Raw genomic sequence first — 13815 nt, forward strand, 5'->3', positions numbered from 1 at the left:
TGAAAGATCTGTAATTGTGCGTGTTTAACACTTTAAAATCCTAGAAGTGCGGGGGGAAAAACCAATAAACAACATTTTAATTGGTTATGGTGGGGATTTCATCTTTAGGTGCTGTGTGAGAAGTTGGAAAAGCAAACACATCCCGGGGCTGTTTTGCAGGCAGCTGAATTCCAAACTCTTTCTGTGGTTCACGGGTGGAGCCTTCCCTCTGCTTCTGCAGCACAAGGCAGCTCTGGGCAAGAGCACAGAGAATAAATGGGAAATCGGTGAACCCGCGGGTGTTTCCCGGTCGCTCCTCAGCGCGCCGCTGCCGGGGGCGGGACTCGAACCCGCGGACCCGGGCCGGGCCCCGCCTCTCCGCCAGGGGGCGGCACCGCCCCTCCCGCCGGCACGCGGCGGATGCGGCCAGCGCGGCCCGGAAGGGGCGGGATGAGGTCGGCCCGGCCGTGAGGGACTCTGGGGGCTGTGAGGGAGCCCCTGGGCCAGTGCCCGATCGTCATGGAGTCGTGGCAGCTCCGCTTCGACACTCTGGAGGCCCTGCGCCTCTCCAGCAAGGGCCAGCTGAGCTACTGCAGCCACTGGCAGGAGGATGAGGTGAGGGCGCGCCCCGGGTGCCGGCCCTGCCCGCTGGGAAACAGCGACCGCTCGTCCCTGTGACACTGAGGGCTTGAAATACCCCCAGAGCGGGTCCAGGGAAACACCGACCGCTCATCCCGGTGACACTGAGGGCTTGAAATACCTCCAGAGCGGGTCCAGGGAAACACCGACCGCTCATCCCGGTGACACTGAGGGCTTGAAATACCCTCAGAGCGGGTCCAGGGAAACACCGACCGCTCATCCCGGTGACACTGAGGGCTTGAAATACCCCCAGAGCGGGTCCAGGCTCGGGAGCGCGGGGTCAAGGAGCGGAGCTGGTCCGAGGGGGTTCAAATGTCCCGCGAAAGTAGGATAGTCCGGAAAAAGTGTTGGAAAGACAGCAGAAAAAGGGGTTAAATGGGATACGGACCTGCGATGATAAAGCAGCTACTAACTGTGCAGGTGTGCTCATGGTGTGTTAAAGTTTTATTGAAACTGTGCCGCGTTCACGGAGAATGTTTTCTCTCAAGGCTGCCCTGGAAGGATGTGTGGCTCCCGTGGAGCTCTCCCCTTACTGCGGCTGGGTGCTGGACAGCCTTAGTGGGCAATTAGCAGAGGAAATCACACCCTCCGGGACCTCAACGCCCAAACAATCCACCCCACTCCCAAAAGGGGCATCTGCGGAGAAGATCCCGCCCGGCAGCCACCGGAGCTCGTCACCACCTTCATCTTCGGAGCCCAGTGAGACCAAGGTAGCTCTCTGATTATAATCCACATGTTTATGGAGCAGCTGTGAGAAAAAATAAAGTCCTCACTTGCTGTCATAAATTGTCAGATAAAGGCTGGTTTGTGCTCCGTTAATTTACGGGGAAAACATCCTTAGTTTTAATTTTTTTGTGGTATGAACAGGTGATGATAAAGCCAGTGTTTACAAGATTTTCATAGAAAAATGTTTCACAGTGGACCCAAAGCAAACTCCATTTTTCACCATAACTGAGGAAAATAGTTAGAGCTCTGTTGTGTTATGGATTAGCAGCACAGGATTCATCCATAAGGTCCCAGAGGAGGGTCAGGGCTATTGTAAAACTCCATGAGTAACCACACTGGGTTCTCTGGAGTCTTTGAGTGACTTACATGTATTCTGACTCTATTTTACAAGGCAGAAGGGTAGGAAGCTGTGCAAATAATAGTTTAGGAGACTTGCTTTTTCTGTTTTCCTCCATGAGTTGCTGATCCTGTGCTTAGTCGCTGATTTTGCTTTTATGCTTACCATGCAGGAAAATGATCATCTTAGTCTCCTGGAAACAAAGCAAGAAGTTGTTCCAGCAGCAGTTCTGTCATCTAAAGTTGCAAAAGTTGAGGGCTGCATTCGGATGTATGAAGAGATTCACAGGCTGAAAGCAAAGGTAAGAAAAAAATGATTGAGGGGGTGTCTGTGAATCCCAGGAGAGCTCCACAGTCAGAGGTAACAGTGCAAGGACAGCAAGTTAATAATGTTGGGCAGTTTGGTTTGTGTTTTCCTCTGTTCACACTGTTCAATGAGTACCTTTGGTGCCCCTCTGTAATGCAGGAGAGGCTGAGACAGCGGCAGGAGGAGCAGGAGCAGATGGTGAGGGCAGCCTATGCCCAGGCCAGTGAGCAGCTGAAGCGCTTTGATGAACTGAGGGAGCTGAAGCGGCATCAGGAATTCCAAGAGTTGCAAGAAGTAATGGAGAAGAGGTGAGATTACTTCTGGTATCAGTAGAATTTTAAAGCATTTAATCAAAGTACAGATTAGTTCCTGTTCTGACAATTCTGTGCTAGTCACTTGTGGTTGGAAATTTCACCTGCTGTTTGTCTTACATTAACTATCCTGTTAGAGTTTGGCTGTCAGAGTAGATGTCTGGCTATTGTTGAGGTTTCAGTGTTAGAAAAAGGCAACATTTGTGATAGCTAAAGTTCTTTAGTTTGGTTTAAGAATAGCTTCCTGTGTGTTGGTTTGTGTTTTGTCTCCTGAATGTCTTGAATACAGTTTTTCTGTCTTTATGTGTATTGTAGCTCAAAGGAGGCTCAGGGGCAGCAAGAGAAGTTGAAGGAAGAACACCGACATAGAGCAAAGGTCTGAGACTCTTAAGAATTGTCTTTCATAAAAGACCATGACTGCTGGGTGGGAGCTGGAAAGACCAATTGATTTATTTGTATTTTCATTACACTCTGAAGTGAGGATGGATTTTCTGGTGCTATCCTGGGCACCTGCTGCAGTGTGGAAATGCAGTAAAGGCACTTGTGTCCTAGGAACAGGAAGGCCCTGTAAAGCTGGAGCCATTGGCCTGGGAAGGAACTGTACAACTGGAGTTACTGAGGTATTTTATGACTCTTGTGTCTTTGTCTCCCCAGATATTGAACCTGAAATTGCGTGAGGCAGAGCAGCAGAGGCAGCGGCAGGAGGAGCTGGAACGTTTGCGCAAGGAGGAGGGCCAGGAGAGGCTGCGGCGCCTTTATTCCATCCAGGAGGAGCTGCTGCAGCTGAACCAGCAGATTGATCCCAACTACAGGCACAAAGACTTGCCCAGAATTGATCTGTCTGCCTACAGCAACCGTGGCAACCAGATCTGTGGACTGGTGTCAGGGCTCATCCGCAGCACGAGCGAGGTACGGGCCCTGGAGGTGTTAACTTGGGCTGTCATTCCTTCCTAAAGCTCTCTGTAGTTGTCTTCAAAGGTAGCTTGTCATGAGGCCCTTAAATAAGATGTCACAGCAATGTTTTTAGGTATTCATCCTATAAAGCACCCAGTTTCAAAGAGGAATTCTTTCCTCTGGCATTTCAGCTGTTCTCTTGAAAATGGCTTATCAAAATGCATGAGAACTTCTACAGGAGAAGGATTCAAATTAAATTGCTGTAAATTCTTGGTGCTGTAAAGTTCCCTCTGTGACAGTGGACTGGTTCATGAATTGTTAAATACTGAACATCTTATGATTCTCCTCTCCTCATGAGCTTTTCTGCAGTAGCTGGCTTTCCTTGACATTTTTTCTTTCTTGGATGGGATACAAGTATTGAAAGATAAAGCACTAATAAGGCTAATCCTGTGTTCCAACTTGTCACAGCTGGCTTTCAGCAGAGGGAACTGTCAAGGCTTTGCAGTGGAATTCAATTGCACTTGTCCAAGTGTATTCTTAATTTTTGTTGTCCAAGATTTTAGAGATTTAGTCATGGACTTGCATTATTTACAAATATTATGACCAATTTTATGTACAAATAAAGGAGATGGGGACAAGATACATAATTAGCTCCCAGATTATCTGAAGGCAAATGCTTCAAAGGCTCCTTGTGCTTGCTGATGGCCCTGTTACTCTGGAACCAAAGGTTAAGGCTGTGTCACCTCTCATGTTTCATGGCAGAAAGGGTTCCCAACTCAAGCAGATGTGGCCAGCACTGAACGAGCCCTGCAGGAGATGCGAGGGTTGATATCCAGCATGCAGCAGGAAATCACTGCAGCTCTAGAAGAAAAGAAGAGGAAAGATGAAGAGGAAAAGAAACAAAAGCAAAAAGAGTTAGAGAAAAAAGAGCAGATGAAGAGTCAGACTCCTGCCCCTGCACAACAAACAGGGGAAAAGCAGCAGAAGGAAGGTTGGTTAGGCTTTTTAAAAAATCTTTTTTATTCCTTTGACTTGCATTTTTTTTAAATGAGTTTTCTCACTAGAGGTTTAGGTCTTTCTGAGTTACCATCTTTTTGTTTTTTGTTTTTTTTTTAATAACAGGACTTCAGGTTAAAACAGAAGAAAGTATCATGCAGTGGTACCAGCAGCTCCAGGATGCAGCTGAGCAATGTGTTGCTGCTTTCAGTGAAATTGCAAACTGCAAAAGCAACACTGAGGTGCGAACAAATTATTAATACTATTGAAGAGAGATTATCTTAATTTCTAGGGTAAACAGGATAGTTTTCATTTAAAAAATATTAAAAACTCTATAGTAGCAGCCTATGTTACCACTCTGCTAAACTATCCAAACTATTTTATATATGTATATGTACTTGTTTGGAAAGAATTTTAAAGTTGTTTGTTTGTTTGTTCTCCAGGTGAAGAAGATAAAAACAAACTTGCAGAAAGCTGCTACAATCCCTGTGAGCCAGATCTCTAGCATATCAGGTCAGGAAATCACCAAGAGCTCAATCCCACTGAAATTCCTTTTGCTTTAAAGATTTTATGAGGGCACAAGCATATAAAGTGTTCCTGTAGCAGAAAGCTGACCTGCACACAGCCTATCTGTGCAGGAGGGTTTGCTTGTTAGTTTGAAGGCCTGTTGCTTCTGTTAGAAGCATCTTTCTTCAGCAGGATTAAGTTTGGTTAATCAGATGGAGCAGAGGTGCCCTTTGGGATGTGGGTCTGGTGCTGGTGAGCTTGATGTGTTCTGGGTAAGACTTGTCTGCTGTTGCCTTATCTTCTGCCTCCATACATTCCTAATGTGTTTGCAGGCTCCAAGCTGAGAGAGGTGTTTGACAAGATCAATAACCTGCTGTCTGGGAAGCCTGTTCAGACTGAAGGACAAACGGTGTCCGTGACTCAGCATCCACAGGGGCTGGAGTTCGTTTGCTACAAACTTGCAGAGAAGTTTGTGGTGAGGAAATCTCTTTTTTTGGGGTAGTACAGGTAGCCAGTGCTCTAGGAGATGCTTTTGGACACTGAACTGTCTCTTCAGCTTATGAAGAACAAAATCATTGGGTGTTCAGTTTGCCTGTATGAATGCAGTGAAAAAACTTAGTTTCTGTTTCACTTCCAGCCCTTATTTTATTTCTTCTGGGAGGCAAAACTCTTTTAAATTTAAGGCTTACATCTTACGTATTTTGAACTAGGTAGGTACAGTGTTGTGGAAAATAGTTTGGTAGTTAATTTATGGTGTATCACAAAACTGTACATATGCTCAAACCTTATATTTTGGCAGAATTTAGGGGACAAAAACCCCCAACCCTCATGCTCAGGAGTCAAACTTCAGTCCCTGCTATCTTGTTAGCACCTCTCAAGAAAATGAAGTTAAAGTTGTTTTTTGGAGTTGGCAGTATTTTTCTCTTGTATTTATTTGTAAAATTTGGGCTGTTGAAACTTTTCTCCCTGCAGGAACAAATGCATGCAAAAATCAGTCCATGGAGTAAAACTGTGACTAATTTGTAAATATTTGAAAGTGATTCTTTGGGTTGAGAATATCTGTGTTTGCTAATCCCATTTTTCCATCCTGAGCCACAGTTAATTGTCATCCTCAGTGGGAGTTGAGGATATGTGGCTTCATCAGCTTTTCTATCCTTGGTTCATAGCCATGGAAACGTTCAGATTCTTTAGTAAAGGCTAACTACAGAAATGAAGAGGGTTTTTTTTGTCTGAGAAATTAATTGAAGGTGTGGTGGCTGACTTTCCTTTTCTACCCTCCAGAAACATGGGGAAGGAGAAGTATCTTTTCACCATGATTCAGCTTTCCCAATTGCTGTGGTGCTCTCAGGAATCTGGGAATTACACCCTCGAGTTGGAGACATCTTTTTAGCTCATCTGCACAAAAAGTGCCCATATTCTGTGCCATTTTACCCTGCTCGGAAAGAAGGGACTTCGATGGAAGAGTATCAGAGGTAAATTTACTACTGGAGTTTTTCTGCATGAACCCTGCAAGGGTGAAGACTGTTCTGAGTGAGCTCCACTTTCCCCCATCCCTGAGCACACAGGCATTGACTCTGGAGGTTCACTCCTAAAAAACCCATCTTGTTCCAGCCCCCTGCCATGGCAGGGACACATTTCTTAGACCAGGTTGTTCAGAGCCCCATCCAACCTGTCCTTGAGCATTTTCTTGGATGGGGCAGCCACAGCTTCTCTGTGAGCTGTTCCTGTACCTCACCAAATGGTAGAACATATGATCCAGAGGGTGATGATCAACCTTTCAATAATTCATGCATGTTTTTAAAAAAATCTCTATTCTCAGTAGCATTGACTTAAGTAAGCTGAGAACTGCAGGGACTCGAGTGAATGTGTTTTGCTGTACTAAAACTAGAATGCTTTCTTTCTACTAAGGATGCTTGGATATGAAGTTCATGATTCTAAAGTGGAAGAACAAGATCATTTTCTTAAAAGGATGTCAGGAATGATTCGTCTCTATGCTGCCATCATTCAGCTCCGCTGGCCTTATGGAAACAGACAAGGGGTATGTGTGTGGCATTATACTTAGAACCTTGTTACTATCCCAGGAGTCTATTAAATGTATTGGAAGCTTGTTTTGTAGTTGAGGTGTGCTGAACTTAAACTAGCTCAGGATATATTTGAAGGAAAATGATCATAAACCATGATGAACAAAGCAATGCCAAGTAATTAATGGTGTGAACTTCTACTTCCTTTATGTTTTCACAATGATCAAGTTTTATAAAGAGGAAAGTCAATCAGAAAACTGTCTGTTTTGATGATTGTGTTTAACAAGTCATAAAGCAAGTGCTGAGTAGCTTCTTTGTTGCTTTGTAGGCACATCCTCATGGTCTGAGCTATGGATGGCGCTGGCTCGCACAGATGTTGAATCTGGAGCCTCTGGCAGATGTGACAGCTATGCTGCTTTTGGATTTCCTGGAAGTAAGTGGTGTGGATAACTGTTAGTAGTTAAATGTCACCAGTTTACATCCCTTTTGGGTTCTGAAGGGATTGCTGAGGTGAGATTCAGAGCAGGTTTTTTCTAACTTGTTCTTATTCCTTCAGAAAGGAACGTAAATGTTTCCACGTTCTTTCAAATACAACTTTGGAGGTGAATGATTTCAAAACTGAAGTTTCTATAAACACAGATTCTGTTGTTGTATTTGATTCTGTTTAAGGTTTCTGGTCTTTTAAAAATAGCTGTATGGTGTTATATAAGGTCAGTACTTAGAACAGACAAGGAGGCCCTGTGGCTGCTCCAGCCAAATTAGTTCATAAAACAGGATAGATTTTTCAGGCTGAAAAGATCAGAGCCTGATGGATGTTAATCCTCTCTCCTAAGATAATAGGCCTGTGCTAAATAAGAGCCAAAGTTAAAGGCTGAAGTCAGGGGACACAAACACTATTGAACAAAAGCAGCTTCTCTGCTCTTCAAATGCTTTTAAAGAACTGTAAAAGTACAGATGAGAAAGTGGAAAGTGAAATACCCCATGGGGGATTCTGTTAGGGGTGAAGTCAGAGGAACATTTGTCCTGTAAACTGTGTGGAGAAAGCTGATGAATCACAGCACCCAGCAGTAATCACAGTGGGGAAATGACCCTGGTGTGCCCCAGCAAGTGGTGTTAGCAACAAGAACTATTTTTGGAGGGAGTGTGGGGTGAAATGAAGGATGTCAAGATTCATATAACAGGAAAGAAGATGGTTGTGGCAGCAGTAATAGCATTTGGAGGATTTGCTTGTTTTAGTGTAGGTGTATTTCTTTAAATGCCTGAATAAAGCATTAAGTGGTTGGTGTGGAACAGGTTCATTGCAAGTCTGAAACTGAATTCTGTAACCTGCACTTGGTGCCTTTCTGTATCACAGGTGTGTGGCAATGCTCTGATGAAGCAGTATGGGATTCAGTTCTGGAAAACAATGTTCTTTATCCAGAAATCCTATATCCCAAGGTATGATGTCTGGGGTTAGGAGTGTTGGTGTTCATTCTGAAATCACTCCTCCATGTTTTCCAATCCCTGCCATCCACCCCCACACCCACTTGTGAATCAAACCCAACTTTCTAAATAGATTTTGAAACATGCTGTTATTTCTGCAGGATTGAAGCTGTGACCAGCTCTGGCCAGATGGGCTGTTTGTCACGTTTGAAGAATTTTGTGCAGGTAAAGCAGTTTTGGGGTTTTATTTGTTCATTTAATTTCCAGATGGTTTGGTTTGGGTTTTGTTTTTTCCCATCACTGAATATATGCATCATTTGGATAATGAGGTTGGCACTGCTTGCCACCCACTAGACCTCTCTCTATGATCCAAGCCATCTTTTGTAACTTTTCAATTACTGAATTACCTTAATGATAGTTATGATATCAAACATCTCGCTGCTTTCTTACCTCACATCTAATTTTTATCAATGAAAATGTATTTTGGTTATAAAGGAGGATCAGTGAGAGGAGATGTACAGGTTGAGGAGGATTCTGCTGAGTCATTTCTGTCTCGGTTCTTTCTTATCAGTAGTTGCTTGTTTTTAGCACTTGTCCTGATTAAATATATGGGGAAGTGACAATTTGAGCTGCTCTCTGTAGTGTTTGTTTAGCATTGCATTCTGCATTTTTTTTAAATAAAGCTTGCAAAACTGTAAATACTTGATTGTTTAAATTGTTCTGTGAATGTTGACTTAGATTATATTAAAATATGACAGCTTTGAAGTTGTACTTTCATTTAATAATTAAACTGGTACATTTTATTAGCAATGCTTTGAATGTATAGTAAGAGCCATCAGAATTCCTGAGAAGAGATGCCAAATTAAAATATTTATCTTTATTTATCTTAATAATTTGTCTTTCTCTCCATTAGAAATGTCTACGTGCAGAGGAAATTCCATTACCAAAGGGCATTCTGACACCTTCCTTTTGGAGAACATAAATCAACATGTATTTCCTTTCCCCTTAATGTTTAATTCAAGAAGATTTATTTGTTGGACTTAAAGCTAATCTTTGCATTAGATCTTTATAGGTTTTTTTTATAATAAATTACTGAAACTTCAAGACTTTTCCTTCATATGTTGAAGCATGTGGAAGATGCTTTAAATCCATTGTGCTGATGGCTCTAGAGTTAAGGACTCTTGGACTGAAAAATTCCACAGTGCTGTTTGGCTCATGGAAGTGAAAATACCTCACAGCTTTATGAACTCTTACCAGCATAATCAATCTCAAAATTACTGCTACAAATTTATTTTTGTATTTCTTACATCTTTTATAATACAACTGTAATTATGCTGATGGACTTGTTTGTCTCAACATGGTCTAAAATCTGTAGTGAGTCTGGTGAAGGTTGAGCAGTGCTAACTCTGGTCTCCTTTGGATGTAACTTCACTCCAAAAGACAGGACTCTGAGGTAGACTCACTGCTCCAAAAAGTTTGTGGGGGTTCCAGAAGAGCTCCTGTAACAATCAAAATTCTATGGTTTTATTTCTGTTGGAGAAGGGGCACTCAAGAAAATCCACAGCTCCTTAAATAGGGGAGATGGGAAATCTGTTGGATTTACAGTGAGCTGTCCTTGAACTGTTTTGGTGGCCTCTAAGATTAGAAAATTTACTTCTGAGTTCTACAAGGTGGTTAATTATTCTGGCAATATACTGTTGCAAGTTGCAAATGTTATTTTTACCAGACTGGGGTTTGAAGCTGTAGAACAATTCATATTCTCATATGAAAATAATAATTTGATTTTTCCATATAGTTCTTGAGATTGCTTAGAAGAGGTTGTAACGTGTGCTTTGGAATTCAGGCCTGTAAAACCCTTAACATTGTCTTTAAAATCAAGTACCTAAGTTAAATTTGTATTTGGTTTATGTATTTTGTAAACTGACTCTGGAGTACTTTACACTACTGTTACCTTGTGATGGTTCTGGGAAATTGGAAATGTCCTCCTGGTGTCCTTTCTGCCAGATAACTCTGAAGCAATGCAACTTTTATTAGTATACTTGAAAATGTACAAAGTTTTTTGATACAGAGTGGAGATGTTTTAATTATATATTGCATTTTTCATAATTATGGTGAAGATAATTTCACTTTGCCAAGACAGTAATTGGTCCTGTCTGTTAGAAACAATTGTCTGCCTGTGCCAAACCCAAGGAACAATTTGATGATGTACTTGTGAAATACAATACTACTTGTTTTTTTTGCTGACAGCTACTTGGGGTTTCTAACATTTGTGGGGTAAATAAAAGTATATATTTTTATAAAAAAACAAGATATCCTTTTCTGCCTCAGTAAAGAGAATCCACATACCTCCTATTTAAAAAATACTCATACGAATACTAAATGAATAATGTGTGTGCTTCATAAGAATCAATATTTGTTTTTAGATGTAGCTTGAGGTTTTATCTGCTGCTTGAGCTGAGTGTTCGACTTGTTTTTGTCATTTTAGCAGGTTTGGATGTTATCCAGTTGGTGCTGTTAAGATGCAATGCAAATAAGGTCACATGCGTATATCCCTGGTGGTTTTGCATGTACATTTACATCAAATAGGACCAAGGAGAGCATTGCAGCTGTGGAAATACTGTGCCTTCAGGATGAGATGCAGCAAAGTTGGTGTGAGTCACACTCCTGCTTGGAGACAGGAGTTCCAGGCAGTCCCAGGCATGCAGTGTCACCATAAGTGCCTGTGCTTCCAATTAAGTACTTCACTCAAATAAAGTGTTATTAATTCACACAGCCATCAAACCCACTCACCACTTTGAGCCAATAACATTCTTGCTGCCTTCCAGCCCTCTAATCTCTAATTATTTCATTTTTTTTAGAGTAGAATGTGTCTATTTTAAACATTGATTTAATACTGAAGGCTCATTTTCCTTTGAATTTATGCATCAGCTTTTCAGAAATAGCTTTCCCTTGACAGGCGCTTGCAGCCTTTTGATGCTGTGTCCTTGCCAGGCTGCTGGGTGACACTGCACAGTGCTTCAAGCAGCCACTCTTACCTATAGATCTGGATATAAATTTTATTTTTATATAGATGTGTGTGTATTATACATGTATATATAAATACGTATTTATGTAATGTAGAACTAACGAAGCTGCTGCTTTGACTGTGGCTGGATGCTGCACAGGTGACCTGTGCCCATCACTGAGCTGCAGAATCTCGACTCTCTGAGACCCAAACTGGCCCTGACTGCGGAGAAGGGGGCAGGGACCCCTCTGCCGACCCCCTGCGCGGACATTTTAACCGATTCCCCGGTAATAAAGTGATTTTGTGGTGCCCGAGCCGCTCCCTGCAGGGTACAAACGCCCTCCGCACCCTGCTCCTCCGCTCGGCTTTTTCCGGAACCGCTCGGTCATTCCGAAACCTCTCGTTCCTTTCCGGACCCTCTCCGTCGGTTTGTCCGGAACTGCTCGTGTCTTTCCGGATTCACTCGGCTCTCCGGATCCCCATAGTTCACGGCCGGAGCTCGGGTGGGCGTGGCCTCCCCGCGCTCCTTTCCCGATGTTTTCCGAAGTTCTTCGTCTCTTTCCGCCGACCGGGCAGGGCCGCTCTGCGGCGCTGACGTCACCTCCGCCGGATTATAAAAAGGCGGGTGCGGGCGGCTCGCGCGGTCCGTGGCGGAGGGCGCGGAGCCGGCGGGAGGTCCCTGCGTACCCACAGACCCGGTGAGGGGATGGGGCGGGCGGGGGGCGCCGCGCGGCCTTCACCGCGCCCCGCTCGGGCTCACCCAGCCCCGCACGCACAGCCGGGCACAGGTGTGCGGGTGAGCCGGGGGACGCTGAGGCCGGCCCTGCCTCCGCAGGCGTCCCGGTCGCCTCTCGCTCTCGCCCTCCGCGGCTCCGCCGGGCGGTTCTTTACCGCGGGGCGCCGCGGAGCCGGGCCCGGGGGCTCCCCGCGGGCCTCGGTCGAGCGGAGCAGAGCGAAGGGCGGGGGCGCGGCGCGAGTGAAGGGCGGGCGGACGGGCAGGGAGCGGCCGCAGCCGTCCTGAGCAGCGCGACCCGCGGCTGGAATTCCATTCAGCGCCCCGGGGAGGGACAAACAGGCGGAAAATAACATAAATAACATCCCCGGCGGGTAACAGCCCCTGCCGTGCCCGCCCGTCCCTTCAGGGCTGCCAGGCAGCATTTCCCGGGGAGAATTCCCGGGGGATGGAGCCGGAGCGCCGGGAATCATTGCACAGCAATGGCTCCCGCGGCTGCCCAGCCCTGTCCAAGGTCAGGAGATGCGGGAGGAGGAGGAAGGAGCGATGGAGGGGCCGGGCAGAGCCCGTGCCGCAGGGCCCGGGGGGCTCCGGGCAGGGACCGGCGCGGGGGCGGCTCACGGAGCTGCCGAGCAGGGAGGCATTTCAACAGAATCTCCCGACCTCTGTTCCTTTCATATGTGTTATTTTGTATGTAGGGCAAGGTCTACTGCTTCCTTTGTAGAAGAATCAGGATTTGTCCCTGCCCTGGTTATTAAAAAAATAGCTTTTTTTTTTTCCCTAATTTAAAATAAATCCAAATCAAGTGTTTCTCAATTTGTTGCCCACATACACCTCACCTGGTTATAACAGTATAAATCTGCATTGCTGGGTCATAAATATGTGCCAATAGGGCAACCATTTTCCCTGATATTGAAGGAAAACCAAGCAATTATTACTGTATATTTTTTCAGCAGGTTCATATTGGCTGTTCAGGATTTTTTTGTAGCTGTTTTATCATAAACCAGGTTCGTGTTCCTGTCGAAAATGTACGTGACTCCTGAGCAGTCTTTCATACATATTTAAATACATTTTGAAGAGCAGTTGTCTGGAGATGGCGAATGAGCATATCAAGGGAAAAAAAAAAGAAAAAACAACCCAAAAAAAGCCAACTCAGCCTGAAATGGTTCTGTATCTTTCTGGAAAACAAATAATCCATTTTCTTTTGGCATTTTTGTTTTCAGCAAAGTGCCAGAAGATTCCAATGATTGTGTTCACCAAAAGGCCTTAGTCAGGGATTCAGATTTGTTCAACACAAATTTTAAATCCTACTGTGGGATTTTCACGCATTTATATGCAACTAGCAGAGAGTTCTTCCTTGCAATCTTCATTTATCCTTATTTATGGATTGTGCAGAGAAAATAAGGGACAAAAGGTTGAAAATGGGTTGCTTTCTTCTGCATTGTGTGCAGGATCTGTAACTGTAATAATGGAATTGTTAAGCTGTGGAAAATCTTTGCAATGAGATAACAGGTTACATTGTTCACAAGAAGTCATTTATTTCTGTTCTTGTTGAAATAAAAAGTCACAATAGCCATATTGGTCAGACTGAAATCAAAATTTTATTTAAAGAAACAGATTTATATGTAATGCTTACATGAGATCTGTAGTTCAGGAAGGTAAGCATAATTCTGGTTGATTTTTTTAATTACGAAGGTAGCAACAATAACAAAAATGGTGGTTACCTTTACACATTTTAAGCATTTTTCACACATTTTTCTCCTGCACAGCAGTAGGATAGGAGAGGCCTTAATTCTCTTGGTGGAGGGTGGTACCTCTTGGTGAGAAATTTGTGTTTCTCAGCTATGACATTTACAACTAACCTTAGTAATTTAACACAAATCACTTGGTATCTTCTGCCCTTTTTTGGCCCATGTAATGTATTTATGGGGTTGTAAGCA

General features: G+C 44.0%; 2 protein-coding genes across 2 annotated transcripts in view; both read left to right on the forward strand.

The window, feature by feature from the left end:
* Positions 1-421: 421 nt before the first annotated feature.
* On the forward strand, positions 422-10448 carry GLE1 (GLE1 RNA export mediator). Its single transcript, XM_054646410.2, has 16 exons — positions 422-594; positions 1107-1328; positions 1854-1982; positions 2147-2295; positions 2614-2674; positions 2953-3207; positions 3955-4183; positions 4315-4430; positions 4632-4701; positions 5028-5170; positions 5977-6167; positions 6604-6733; positions 7045-7149; positions 8071-8153; positions 8300-8363; positions 9052-10448. The coding sequence occupies exons 1-16, from the start codon at positions 499-501 to the stop codon at positions 9118-9120; spliced, it is 2112 nt and encodes a 703-aa protein (XP_054502385.2). The 5' UTR covers positions 422-498; the 3' UTR covers positions 9121-10448.
* A 1241-nt stretch (positions 10449-11689) lies between these two features.
* The window catches only part of SPTAN1 (spectrin alpha, non-erythrocytic 1), a 46008-nt gene continuing 43882 nt past the window's right edge, over positions 11690-13815 (forward strand). The window contains exon 1 of the mRNA XM_077188970.1: positions 11690-11840. The gene's annotated coding sequence lies outside the window, so the exon portion shown is untranslated. The remainder of the gene's footprint in view (positions 11841-13815) is intronic.

This window comes from Agelaius phoeniceus, chromosome 21 (assembly GCF_051311805.1).
Source record: "Agelaius phoeniceus isolate bAgePho1 chromosome 21, bAgePho1.hap1, whole genome shotgun sequence".
Classification (NCBI taxonomy): Eukaryota; Metazoa; Chordata; class Aves; order Passeriformes; family Icteridae; genus Agelaius; species Agelaius phoeniceus.